The sequence below is a fragment of the Zymoseptoria tritici genome, chromosome 12 (genome assembly GCF_000219625.1).
Source record: "Zymoseptoria tritici IPO323 chromosome 12, whole genome shotgun sequence".
Lineage (NCBI taxonomy): Eukaryota > Fungi > Ascomycota > Dothideomycetes > Mycosphaerellales > Mycosphaerellaceae > Zymoseptoria > Zymoseptoria tritici.
The window spans coordinates 1,148,366-1,162,159 of record NC_018207.1 but is presented as its reverse complement, the minus strand read 5'-3'; the positions used below and the strand labels follow the sequence as shown (position 1 = coordinate 1,162,159).

Sequence of the window (13,794 nt, the reverse complement as noted above, 5' to 3'; positions counted from 1 at the left end):
CATTAACTGCTCTAGCGTAAGTTGTAGCGCTAGGGCTGCTAACGTCTCTCGCAGAACATCGGCTAGATAATACATCGCTCCTTCCGAAGCGCTCTTCGCACGCTTGTTATTCTTACGAGCCTGCTCTGCCGCCTGCCTCTTGCGAGTAGTTGTCTCGTCTACCTTAACGTCCGTTCCGAGCGACTTATTAGCCTTCGATCTACCGGCTCTAGTAGCGTGTACGCCGGTCGCCGCCGTATTACGAAACAATTAATCTAGCTCGGTCGCTAGCATTAAGGGTTTCTTAGTATATTTGCGAGCGTTCTTATAGATAGCGAAGTACAACTCTATTACCTCTAGCTCGGCATAGGGGCAGCTAGTGTCGTTGTCGAATCCCTAGCCGGATAACAGCAGTATCTTATTCCACACCTTCTACTCGCCTTTAAGAGCCTTAACCTTAGTGCTAACGCTGCTATTAGTAAAGAAACGGTGCTAGCTATCTAATGTAGCTGCCTTAATAGCCTTAACAGCAATTACGAGAGCTGCTTCTTTTACACTACTGTCGGCTCGTATGCTAGCCTCTAACGACTTGTTTAAGCTATGCACTATAGCCTCGACCTTATAATCCTTCTACGTAAAGCGAATACTACTAACGGCTTATAACTACTCTAGAGCAGCGCTCTTATTACTACCTCCGCTTCTATCTGTTTCGCCGCTCGTCTAAACGCTAACGCTCTTATCTACCTCCGTCGGCTCTTCTACCCCCTTCGGCTGTTATACCTCTTTAATAGACTGCACTAGCACTAACTAAGGGCGTAGCGCTAACGCAGCGAGTGCTCGAGAAGCGACTTAAGCTAATAGTGTCGGCTCGCGTAGTGTTAGCGTCTGCTCGATAGCAGGGGTTTTGCGAGCAGGGGTTTTAAATACACTCGCAGTAGGGGTTAGAGGTTTAACAGGTGTAGGGGTAGTTAGCTAGCTCTGTAGCTACTTACTCTGCGTAAGTAGCTGCGATAATAATGCCTTCTTTAAGGGCTTCCGAATCCTTGCTAGCATGTTAATAGCTAACTAATTAACTAATAGTAATAGCAATAGGAACGAATATACTACGAACGCGTCTACGAACGATAACACGCTAGTTACTTACGCACCTCTTAAACCTGCTCCGGAGCTGGATTAAGAATCCGAGCTACCGGCGTAAACGATAATAGCTGCTATTAGCCAAATTACCAACTGTTGCGCTATACAAACTCTAATCTTACGCCGACGACTCTTACGCGGATTAAGTGTCAATCTCACGCTGTTTAACCGAACAAGTAGCGGATTCAGCGTCAAATAGCTTATTTGGCGTGAGTTTACACCACTGAATCTCACGCCACTTCTTAACCGGACGCATCCTAAGCGCACCAAGGCACGATAGCTGTTCAGCCAGCCACAGGCAACGTTCAGCTCCGGAGAATACCTGACCCAACCGACGAATCAGAGCTCGAGTTATACATCGATATTGACGTTATTGACGCTGACATCACGCCTTGGCGGGACTAGCGCACAGGTCGCTTTCATCTGGTCAGACCACTCCTTATAGCTACATTTCCCGCTACACTAACATCCAACCCTGCCTATAGCATACGCACAAGTCTCTCTCAGCTCATGCAAGCCACAATGGCCGTTGCTGACCGTATTACGCTTCATACTGTCCGCGGAAAGCCCGGGGACGCAGCGCACATGCCGCCTTGCGCGAACCGGCCAGAGTCGCCCACCGCGGGCATGCGACCTGGGCACAGGTCGATAGACCACAGAGTGTGTGTGCAGGAAGTTGCGTTCACGATGGCGACCTGATGAGAAACAGCATACACGAAGCACACCATGGCATCGGCATCATCGTCTAGCCTCCACCTCCCACATCGCGCACATCCCCACGCCCGTGCATCCAATCCGTACCTCAACCTTCCTCCTCTAACCTGACTAGATCGGACGGCTCCAGTCCCTACTCTTCGATAGCGCTCATTCCCTTTATTATTGAGTATCGAGCTTGCGCCTGTCGTCCAGTAATCCTGCTTTCGCACCATTTGGAAATCCGAATCGTGCACGTTCGAATTGGTGCTAGTATCCTCGATTGACAGGCGAGATCAGTGGAAAGTCTCTTGGGAAAATCAGGGACGGGAAGATGGATGGCCTGGCAGCGCTGATCATCGAGCACCCAGTCAACAAGACAGCGTTCACCACCCTCGTGGAACGAGGCTAGGAGAGATTCCATCCGCTTTTCGTTGGGCGAGGACATGACGAACAGCACTCAGGATGAGTAGCATCGGGGCAATAAAATGCAGTACAGCCTTATTTACCAAGCGTTTGGAAAGTCCCGTGGGCGGTATTCTGAAGCCGCTATATGGAAGAAACATCGAGAGCGGCGTGGTCATGCTACCAAGTGAGATGGAGGGCATTTCGACGGGAGTGCCGGAGAGAACACGCGCACGAGTAGATGATGATGCTGGGCGTCTGTTGTGCAAATCGATCTACAGTGCTGGATTCACATCTATGTAGCTTTAGCTTGCTTGGTTGGTATTCGGCTTCCGATGTACAGACTCATTTCCCCGGATTTCCGCCTCTTTCCTTGCCTTCACAAAAATTCGATAATGGCCTCCTTTATCTTGGTCCCCTATCCAATTGCCTCCATCTTTCTACGCTTTGTATCCCGCCTCCTCCAATCCCTCCTTCAACGCCTTAATTGCATCATCAATATCCGTCCTCTGCGGGTCCATGATGCTCACGCCCATGTGTCCAAATCGAATGTACTTCGCCGCGATTTCCTTGTGCAGTCCACCAGCGAAGATAACGCCCTTCTTCAACAAACTGGGCAGGACTTCAGGTGGAGTGAGGTCGTTGGGAAGGTAGATCGCCGTCATGGCAGATGCTTGGTTCTCAGGCTTGCTCGCCAACTGCTTGAGTCCAAGATCTGTGATAGCTTTCTTGACTTTATCGCTGACTTCCTTGTGTCGGGCGAACCGCTCGGCAAGAGGCCTGGAGAGAATCTGCGTCAAGCTCGTGTGTAGGGCGTGGACAAGTTGTGGAGAGGGCGTGGCAAAGTAGGATGGCTTCTTCGCTTCGTAATTCTGCATGATGGGCAGCCAGTTCTTCCATGATCCGAAGTAGGAGTTTGGTCGAACCTTGCGGGCTTTAAAGGACTCGATGGCGCGGCCGGAGACCATGAGGATGGACAGACCTGCTGGGCATCCAATGGCTTTCTGCGAGGCGGTGAGCACGCAGTCGATGTCCCATTCGTCGAAGCGGATCTCTTCACAGCCGACTGAGCAGACGCCGTCCACGACGAGGAGGGTTTCTGGGCTGACGCGGCGGACGAGTTCGCTGAGGGCTGGGATCTCGGAAAGTACGCCGGTGGATGTGTCCACGTGGGTGACAGTCAGGACTTTATATTTCCTCTCTTTCAATGCCTTTTCAATGTCGTCAAGTTGAGGGCGGTCGCCGATGGGGGCTTTGAGTTGGGTGACTTTGACGCCGTAGGTCTCGAAGCAGTCGGCGAAGGAGTCGGCGAAGTAACCCGTATGAAGAACCAATGCCTCGTCGCCGGGCTCGGTCATGTTGGCTGCGACTTGATCCCAGCCGAGGGTGCCGGAGCCGGAGATGACGAAAGGTTGCGAAGCCGGGTTGGTGGTCTGGAAGAGCTGGCGAAGCATGCTGAGGGCCTCTCCGAAGGTCTTGACGAACGGTGCGCCGACGTGCGACTCGGAGTAGTGGGACATGGACTGGAGGACAGCATCGTCGAACTCGATTGGGCCTGGGATGAGCAGAGCGGGATGGGGCGCTTGGTTCGACATTTTGACGGCGGCGGGTTTGGAGCGTTTTCCTTCTTCGCTGAGGGATACGGCGGTGGTGGAGAGTGGAGAGCGTTGTTCGGGGATTGGGAAGGGTGCGTTGGTGGAAGAGAGAGATTTGTTGGATCGCTCGATGGAGTAGGGAGTGTTTAGAGGGACGTCATGTGCATTGGAGTAGGAGAAATGACGAGAGATTTGAGCGACTCGGTCCTTGGGCGGCATCGTAGCTCGGGTATGGAGGGGTAGTGAGAGCCGCAATAGGCGGAGGGGCATCGGGTATTGCGGAGGAGTGAGGACAAATGTGATCAAGGCGATTGGATGTGTCGGTCGTTCCTGCAGTCGTTCGGTCTGGCTGGTGGGAGAAATCCTGGTGTTGAAGTCTTGGAGAGATGTCGTTTTCCAATGCCTCGTACAACACGGGTTCCTGCTGTGTTTGATCGTACCCCTGAGGATGATGATGAAGCCAATGCCTCGTCGCGGAAATCTCGTATATCGCGAGATGTGGATGTGAGTGAGAAGTGGAGAGCTGGAGATCGAGAAGAGGGATACGGCGAGATATCCAGAGTATTACTGATCCAGATATTATTGCCGTCCAATGTCGCCTTTTTGCCGCGTTGAGACTCTCTGTATTTCCCATTTGTCTCCCCGAATTTTGTGACGGATGCTCCCGTGGGGAATCGGAGATCGGCAGTCGACGATGGACGTCTTGCTATACCTCAGCTACAACATCGACCTCATTCGACCAACACGACTGTTCAGCGCTGCGCTATACTTGACACAGTTCCCAATTCTCGGTGTCACGCATACAACTCGACCCAACAATAAAGCGCAACCGAATTGCTCCACTGGCAGCTGCCTGCCACGCCCAGAACCTCACTCCCCCAGCTCAACAAACACAACCACAACCATGACGTCCCGATTATCACTGGTTCTAGGCGACCTACACATCCCCGATCGAGCAATAGTGAGCACCTCAATCTCTTCTTCTTCACCAAGAACCCTCAACTAACAACTCCGAACCAGGACATTCCCGCAAAGGTACAGAAACCGACCCAACCCACCCTCGACCTCCCACGACACAACTAACACACCTCTCCCCACCAGTTCAAAAAACTTCTCACCCCCGGCAAAATCGGCCAAATCCTCTGCCTCGGCAACCTCACCTCCCCATCCGTCTACGCCTTCCTCCGCACCCTCGCACCCGACCTGCAACTCGTAAAAGGCGACTTCGACATCCCCATGTCCCTCCCCTCCACCGATCCCTCGACACAATCAACCACCTCCTTTCCAATCCCCACCGCGCTCTCAAAAGTCGTCACCCACGGCAGCCTCCGGATAGGCTTCACCCACGCCTCGACCATAATTCCACATGGCGACCCGGATGCGCTGCTTATCGCGGCGAGACAAATGGATGTGGATGTCCTGTGTTGGGGAGGGACGTGTAAATTCGAGGCGTATGAGATGGAGGGGAAGTTCTTTGTGAATCCGGGGAGTGCGACAGGAGCGGCGAGTTGGGACGACGAGACGTTGGGAGAGGACGGAGAGGATGAGGGGAACGTGCCGAGTTTTGTGTTGATGGATGTGCAGGGTGATGTGCTGGTGCTGTACGTTTATACGTTGAAGAGAGGGGAGGGAGGAGACGAGAGTGTCGGCGTGGAGAAGGTCAGTTTTCGGAAGGAGGCAAGGGTATGAGATGTGAGCAAGAGATAAACGGAAAGTCAAGACCTTGAGAAAGAGAAAGACAAGACTTCACACAGCGACGTTATACAGGATACAGCGCGCGCGTTCACGGACACCGTGGCTGATGATCGGAACAAAGAGACTGTCCGTCCAGCCCCACGACATGACATGTCCTCCAGTGCACGGCGCAGACTCTAACAGCTCACTCTTTCCACGCCGATGCTCGCAAAGGTCAGGCAAATCTCTTGATCTTCCTGCTACTTACAGCCTTGTCATGCCATCGCACGGCGAGAGGCGCACTTCCCGATCTAGCCGCGAACCGACGCCCGAACACCCCGTTGCGGACGAGGATAATGATGAAGACTGAGTCTGATCTCCAGACTCCGCTGAGTTGGGTGTCGCTACTGAATGAGTCTGTCTGCTATGGCGTTGAGGGCTGTGCTGAATTTGCACAATGTTGGCGTAGGCCACTGCGGATGCATGATTTGCTCATTTTTACATGACTTGGCATCGTCCGAGGTCAAATCTTGGTCGCGCGACGGTCGGATATCAGTGTCAGCATGGAATCCGAAAAGCGACAGTCAATGAGGTTGAGTGGAAATAGGTGGGACCTTTATGAATATTCCCAAAAAGGCAGGAGCATCAGAATCCCGGCAAGGAAATTAAGCTTTCGCACAACGGAATATTTGCATTAGGTTTAGAACTAGCGCCGTAAGCTTGACTTCACCTCCTCCATTAGCGCGGGCTTTGGGGTACCTCACCTCTTACAATCCACACCTACCACCACACCCAGGCTCCCTCTACGACGGGGTCAACCAAGACTTCGAACCTTCCCCATAGTCCACATCTCATTGACCAGCACAGAACCGCTGCTACAGCCAAAGAGCAACCTCCCACCATCAGAATGCCACCCCACCTCCCCAACGAAATCTGGCTCCATATCCTCTCCCACATCCCACAATCCTACACTTCCAGCCGCGACCTCTGGATCTCTCTTCGGCTAGTTTCCTCTCAGCTCCACGCCTGCGTAGACCAACACTTTGCAACCCGTCTCTTACCTCTCTTCGTGCTGGAATTAGAAGTCACCATCCCATCGTACGATCAGCGGAATCCACTTCGCGGACGGGCGGTGTTTCACTTTCTACACCTCGAAAGCAAGACGACTTCCGATGGAGGAGGGGAGGGAGGAGGTGGTGGAGGGAACGACAGAGCTGTGTTTGAACTACTCCGCACAAAACCAGATTTCTACCGCACGCAATTTCTGAGTCGCTGGCAGGGGTTGAGGAAGCGGGGAGGGCAGCTGGGGGAGTTGAAGGATGTTGTGAGGTGGGAGATAGAGTTTGGGGAGCATAGGACGGGGAGGGTGAAGTTGTGGGAAGGGAGGGTGGATTCTGTGGTGCAGGGGAAGGAGGGGGATGGAGAGGAGAGGGTGGGGTTAAGGGTTGGGTGCGGGTGGAGGGAGATAGTGGGGAGCTTTTTTAGGGAGTGAGGGTGTGGTGGTGAAGTCGATGATAGCGTCTCTTACGACACGCTTTCGTATCTTCACCTTAGCATCTAAGCTCACCCCCTCCCCACTCCTGTCGGAAAACAATTACACCCCCACGCCTCACCCCCTTCTTTCATAAAAATCTCCTCCCCCCTCTCCCTCCTCCAAACCCACCCCTCTCCATAAAAACTCCACAACCCGGGGAGCACCTTCAATCCCCACAACCCATCTTCCCTCCTCCTCTCTCTCGCATGAACATGTACTTCCTCTCTATGCTCCGTCTCCATCCACTTCCTCCCGCCAATATACAGACACCGCAACGTGAAGTACACATGCGGCACCGCGGAGCTGGTGAGTGACTCCATCCCGGTGAGCGCGGTGTCGTATTGGAAATTGAAACGGATGGTCAAGCGGGTTTTGTGGGCTTGGAGGGCGAGGACGTTGTTGAGGACGCGGAGGACGGCGGTTTGGATGAAGGTTTGGAGGGTCCGCCGGGTTTTGGGGGAGGTGTGCCAGTATATTCGAGCGCGGGAGGGGAAGTGGAGAGTTCCGAGGGAGAGGTGGATTTCGTGTAAAGCGGGAAGGTGGAGGAGGCAAATCCTGCAGGATGGGTGGGTCGATGGCAGGAATTCGCTGCGGAAGAGGTCGAAGGCCAGGATCGGGAAGATGGTGAGGTAAGGGTGGACGAGCGGTCTCGGGAGGGTGGCAGAGAGATGGTGCAGGGAGGGGTAGTGAGGAGAGAGGACGTAGAGGAGTTTGAGGCGGAGTTGGCGCAGGTAAGGAGTTGAGAGGGGGAGAGATTTGGAGATTAGTTGGAGGATTGTGAGGGTTTGGAGGGCTGCGCGGGCGAGTGGAAGGGGGTTGGCGATGTCGTCGTGGAGAGGGATGGTGAGAATGGCGATGTGCTCGAAGACTTCCGGAGGCAGGTCGAGGAGAGAGCAGGGATGATGCATGCTGGCCATTGTCAATGTGTGTCTTAGGTTGTGTGCGGTGGAGTGATTGAGGTTGAGACATGGAGATGGTATGTTTGAGACAAAGATAGGTTCTGCTTGCTCAATCGTTGAATCGAGAACATGCGATAGATCTGGGGAGTTCACCTAGTCATTTCTTGTCTGTAAGCATTGTAGAGCGACAATGGGAAGAAAAGACTGCCAAGACTCGTCACTCGTGGAAGCTTCTGCATGCTCAAATCAGCTCAATGGTGCAGTACTAGGTGAACTTCTCCCGTCAATAGGCTCGTATGGTCGAGGGATGCTGTCACTGCCTGTCAGAGTGCTCGTCTCCTACCTTAAGCAAGCGGCGTCAGTGAAACGACGATGTCAACATCAAGCCTTGATCACATGCCAACATTTTCCAGTCCATGACTAGCACATGCCACACTCGCTCGTTCATTGCCGCAGTTGAAGGTATACAGCCCAGCTCATACCCCTTGCCGGCATCTCCGACAGAGCTGGTGTGGTCTAGTGGTAACGATTCCGTCTTAGGGTGACGGAGGTCCCAGGTTGTACGTATTGGTCCATGTTTGCTCGACGATGCGAGTGCTGATCATGCTATTGTGTAGCAAACCCTGGCTCCAGCTAGCTGTGCTTTTGCGCGCTGAAGAACTCGGATCTTTGGTCGAAGGTTGCCGGAGTGCGACGAATGGTGTGAAAAGTCCGAGAGGGGTTTAGAGGCCGCGTGAAGTATCAGCCCGATGTTGAGAATGGCGTGGTTATGGCAATATGTCGAGATTGCAGATATTGGCATGTCCTGTCCACTGAAGTGTTGTCTTTGCGAGAGAAGAATGCTTTGACAAGCACTCATTCCAGTAGCTTAAGTACGCTGTCGAAGCCATTTATCTTCCACTGGCCGCTGCGTCAACCTGACCGACCCAGCATAGGGACGATCTTTCTTGCCGAGCGGGCCAAGTGGGTTGTAATGCGCTCCGAGGGATAACAAGATGCATAGGACGGCCCAGGTCCGTTGAATCTGCACACGGTATCAGCAGCCTCATAAGGCCCGATTCCTTGCGTATGTCTCGGCCTCTGACAAGCACCGCGGGCCTTGACCCAACGCTCGTTCATCAATCGCTGTCGTCACCCTGCTGGCAACGATGTCAATCGCGCGCAGCAAATATGGCCACTTCTGGCAGCACCAGCATGCAATGCCAAGTCCATTGAGTCGAGATTCGAAAGTGGCGGTAGTGGCAGACTCAGTATTGCAACTCAGCAATACGGCGACCAGGCGACGACACAATAGCGACTGATGGTACAGGGTATCAAAGTGCAGCATGTGGGATAGTAGCGCTCGTCCGGACAGTGCCGCCAGTTTTCAGCTGAACCCTATCGCGCCTGTAAAATGCGCTAGCGAATGCAGTACCCGAAGCGCGACTGTGGCTGGCTGAACACGGCACAGCGGAAGAGTATTCCAAGCTGAGGGGCAAATGCAAGGCTAATCTCATGAGGGACTCCTTGCCGCCAGCTGTGATAGTGGTCGAGGCCTACGAGCGCAGTCTTCGAGCCCAGAATCCTTCTATAGCTGTCGTCGGTATAGAAAGCCACTGCATGCCCGCCTGCAACTGATGCAGCCTAGCCCAAGACGTACGCTGCCCCTCAGCTTGAGGAAAGGCCATGTGGCATTGCGCAGAGCACCGCTTCTCCTTGCCGCAGTGGGTGCACTAGACGGAGATGCCAGAAAAGTCTCGCTAGTCGATTCCTAGCTCAATTGCTAAGCGATAGCTCTGGGGTAGCCGATTGGTAGGTGAATGAGACGCGGAAATGACTCCGGATCAAGCAAGCAATGTAAATTGTCCATACTTCGTACGGCTCAAGGATCATGCTTAAGGAAAGCGAGGTGTTGCGAAGTCTTCGAAAAGGCGCGATTGCGTGAGATGGAACAGACGACTCCGCCGCGGAAGAGTTTGCTGATGAGCTGAGGCGATATTGGTGGCGTCGGACTAAGGATCCTTCCACGCTGACTAAGCTAGACTGGAGCAGAACTTTCCCGCTTCTCGTTCAGCTCCTTCCTCATGCAGAACTCAGATCAAGCCACAATGAAGAATCACAAACCCAGAGGCGCTTCTCGCTAAAGCTTGGGCTCACCGCGAAGCGCATTGCTAAGTGCAGAAATTGGCTCCGGAATCTGTCTAGATCTCCTCCGACCTCGATCATGTCGCCGCCCTCGGCCCTGCTCCTTGTGTCGGTCCATACAAAGACACATCTCAGGCTCGAAGCTTGCCGTGACAGTCAAACAGATCCACGCTGAGAACACGATATCTAGAGCGCTGGCCTCGACTATTTCAAGGTTCAAGCCATGCTTCAGTACTAATCAGGCACGTGGACATAGCACCACTCAGCTGCTCTGCTGGAAGGTTCAGTCTATATCCCTGGCGCTAATTTGTGTCCATCGAAAGGGGTCCACGGTTCTCGTGGCACCGGTAGCGGCTGCAGCACTACTGTTCAGCCCTGGCCAAACCTCGATGGGAGTCCTGGAATTGCTCACGTCTCTAGTGGACGGCAATCTTTTCAGCTATTTCTTGTTCCGCTCCACGATCCGATTCCCGATAGAGGATGAAATGGAAGTCTTTACCTCGAGCAGACAGCACTATGCCCAATGCCGTGCAGCAGCTCTTGCTTGAGGCTTCAGCGAAGGATTTCGACTTTGCATCGATGCGCCACAGGAGTCAACCGAGGGGCCGCCTAACAACATAACAGAGTTTCAACTCTTCGGATCGAAGACTAGATCGCACTTTCCAGCTGGCTGAACGTGGGGTCCCGACGAATGGTGCACGGGATGGTGACAGCTGACTTACATTCTTTCCTTCCCAATCAGGCCCATGGACAAATCCACGACAGGTTTCAATCCAGTGTCCCGAGTCCAGACCTCCGTTCGAAGCTTGTAACCCCTCCAATCGAGTATCCCGAGCAAGGCTTTTGGTATCTGGAAGACGGTAGAACGCTCGCAGACGATAAAGCCCTGCTCGTTGAGGGAAGCGTGGTACACATCCCTTGTGTGCCGTCCGCAGATCTCAAGCTTTCTGTCAGTTGTCTTTGAATCACGCAGCTTGCTACTGCTCTATCACTTGTATGCTTTGAGCACCTCGGCTTCGGAGCGCCCAATGTCTGGAAGGAGTATCATGCGCCTTGCAACCGAGCTATCGGCTACTCCATTCCGAATCCGCTTAGCTTTCAGCCCTCGCTAAAGTTGGCCATCCTCTGGTTCAGTCTGACCTGTCTCGTCCGTGTGGCTTGCTTCGACTCAGCTGAGAATCCGCTTCATTTCCCCAGAAATCGTCGGGAGCGGCAAGGAGAGGACAACATCGATGGACAGCAACAATAATGCCTCGCGTGGCAAGATAAGTATCTCGTGCTGTTCGCCCCGACCGACATGTTCTTAATGTTTCCCGATTCTTCCTTCGTGACGATTGTCGTTTCTTCAATCAGCCAAATCCTCCGGTCAAGATTTTCACAATGGTCACTTTCATAAACGCTCTGCTACTAGTCGTCAGCGCCCTCCAGGTGCAGGCGACTCCCTCAAGTCCACCCAGCTACGGTAGCCCGCCCAGCTACAACAAGCCGCCGTCCTACAACAAGCCGCCATCCTACAGTCCACCGCCGGCCTACAAACCACCGCCGGCCTACAAACCACCGCCTGCCTATCCGCAGAAGTGCAACGCCGGTATGTACCATGTGGCTCTTTCAACACATGCTATCGCTGAACATCAACCCCTGCAGACAAGTGCTTCGCTTCGGCCAATCTGCCCGCTCAGTACAAGCCTACAGCGTCGGCGTTCTGCCAGAAGTACATCAACAAATACCCTGGCACAGTCACAAAAGTCTCGACAATTTCGATCACTGCCACGACAACTGTGCCTGCCGTTCTGGCTACCACAACGAAGACTATCACGGTTACTGGTTCTGCTGCCACCAGTACCTTCATCAGCACAGTGACAACGACTCCAGCCCAGACGACCGATACAATCACCACCGGAACTGTCTCGACCGTATACACTCTGTGCTCCACCACAGCCACATCGGCTGTCAATCCCGTGGTCAACTATCCGACTTTCACGCGGACAAATGCGAAGCGAGACGCCCTGCCGTCAGGACAGCCGGCGCAGAAACCTGCGATTCCACCACAGCTGTCGTCCGGATGCTCCAGTCAAGGCCTCGAACAAAAGATCAGCTCGGCCTGCTCCTGCTTCCTCACGTCGCTCACATCCGTGACGGTCTCAACAACCACCAGCAAAACGGTCACTACTACTACCAAGACCCTCGCCGCCCTGAAAACGACCGTCACCAGCACTGTCAATACAGCCCTTCCAGCCGTGACGGTCACCACCATAACGACCGTGTCAGGCGGTGCGGGTCCCACGCCTGCAACGTCGACTGTCTACACAACCGACACCACTGCGACCTGTACGTCCACAACCACAAGCTATATTAGTGTGACATCATGCGGTATTCCTTCTCCTACCGCTCCAGGCTCCGGGACCGTTACATGCGCTGGTCCAGCCCCAGCAGGACAGACTCTCGCTCGCTTCCGTATCGAGGGCAAGGACAGCGAGGGTACGCTCTGGGACGGCTGCATAGCGTCTGGGGCTGAGGACATCACCACTCCAAACGGTGGCACCCACAAGTGCGACGGTACCAACAACGGCGCCAATCCCACTCCGGGCGGCACACTCATTACGCAAATCGATGCTGCCGCCCGGGTCAACGGCTTCACCTATGACGGAACATACTCCAATCAGTTCGATGACTTCTTTATCTCTCGCATCGGCAACAGTGACTCCAACGATGGTTCCAATCGATACTGGGGCGTGCTCCAAGAGTTCCAGTTCACCCCCGCCGGCGGTTGTGAAGATGCAATCGATACAAACAGTGAAGGTCTCTGGGCATACAATGCGTTCAACGCCAATTACTTCCTTCGCATTGAGCAGGATTACCAGGTCCTGCGGCTGGGGCAGACGGTGAGTGTGACCGTGATAGACGGGCAGTCCGGCATTCCTATCTCTGATGCTTCGATCGCCGGCGTAATTACCGATGCCAACGGTCGGGCTACGTTTGTGGTGCCGAGCACGCCGGGATGCTACCAATACAAGGCCACCAGGTCAGATTCGATCAGAAGCAATGCGTTCTACTTGACGGTCTTGCCAGCGGAGGGTTGATCAGCAAAGCGTAGCGGTAGTCGTCAATCTCTGAATGAAGAGTACTTCTCTCGCCTCGTCATGATATTTCTTCTTCGCGGAGATCTTGAATGTTAACCCACTCTGAATCGAGGAGGCTTTTGTATCCAGGTTTTGATCTGCTTGGATCGGCCGAGAATCAATGTCGGCCGAGGAGGGTGTCGGCCGAGAATTAATGTCGGCCGAGGAGGTGGTCGGCCGAGCATTAAGGATGTCGGCCGAGGAGGATGTCGGCCGAGGAGGATGTCGACCGAGCACCTACGTCGGCCGAGCATATACGTCGGCCGAGCATATATGTCGGCCGAGGATATATGTCCGCCGAGAATATATGTCGACCGAGGAGAATGTCGTCCAAGGAGAATGTCGCCCGAGATGTCGCCCGAGATTACATGTCGGCCGAGGAGAATGTCGCCCGAGATTTCGCCCGAGAATACATGTCGGCCGAGGAGAGCATCGGCCGAGATGTCGCCCGAGATCAAATGTCGGCCGTCGGCCGAGGAGAATGTCGGCCGAGCATCAATGTCGGCCGAGAATCAATCGCCCGGTAGTTGCACCCTTGATCCAGTCCTCATAGCTTTGCCCCTTCTCAAAGCGGTCATGATAGCCATCGATACGCTCTGATTCGCGATCATCAAACCCCAGAGGCGGGTGATGTG

The 13,794-nt window shown here is 54.0% G+C and overlaps 4 protein-coding genes across 4 annotated transcripts; 2 read left to right on the top strand and 2 right to left on the bottom strand.

Moving 5' to 3' along the window:
• Positions 1-2,479: 2,479 nt before the first annotated feature.
• MYCGRDRAFT_106396 (uncharacterized protein) lies at positions 2,480-3,942 on the bottom strand (the record flags this gene model as incomplete). Its single annotated transcript, XM_003847958.1, has 1 exon — positions 2,480-3,942. The coding sequence occupies one exon, from the start codon at positions 3,807-3,809 to the stop codon at positions 2,655-2,657; it is 1,155 nt and encodes a 384-aa protein (XP_003848006.1).
• Positions 3,943-4,552: 610 nt separating this feature from the next.
• Positions 4,553-5,498, top strand: MYCGRDRAFT_77560 (uncharacterized protein; the record flags this gene model as incomplete). Its single annotated transcript, XM_003848037.1, has 3 exons — positions 4,553-4,770; positions 4,830-4,844; positions 4,911-5,498. The coding sequence occupies 3 exons, from the start codon at positions 4,714-4,716 to the stop codon at positions 5,496-5,498; spliced, it is 660 nt and encodes a 219-aa protein (XP_003848085.1).
• Positions 5,499-7,046: 1,548 nt separating this feature from the next.
• MYCGRDRAFT_97168 (uncharacterized protein) lies at positions 7,047-7,934 on the bottom strand (the record flags this gene model as incomplete). Its single annotated transcript, XM_003847957.1, has 1 exon — positions 7,047-7,934. The coding sequence occupies one exon, from the start codon at positions 7,932-7,934 to the stop codon at positions 7,047-7,049; it is 888 nt and encodes a 295-aa protein (XP_003848005.1).
• A 3,486-nt stretch (positions 7,935-11,420) lies between these two features.
• LIP2 (lipase 3-like protein) lies at positions 11,421-13,686 on the top strand (the record flags this gene model as incomplete). The annotated part of the gene is made up of 4 exons (XM_003848038.1): positions 11,421-11,628; positions 11,685-12,368; positions 12,465-13,062; positions 13,482-13,686. The coding sequence occupies 4 exons, from the start codon at positions 11,421-11,423 to the stop codon at positions 13,684-13,686; spliced, it is 1,695 nt and encodes a 564-aa protein (XP_003848086.1).
• Positions 13,687-13,794: the final 108 nt, after the last annotated feature.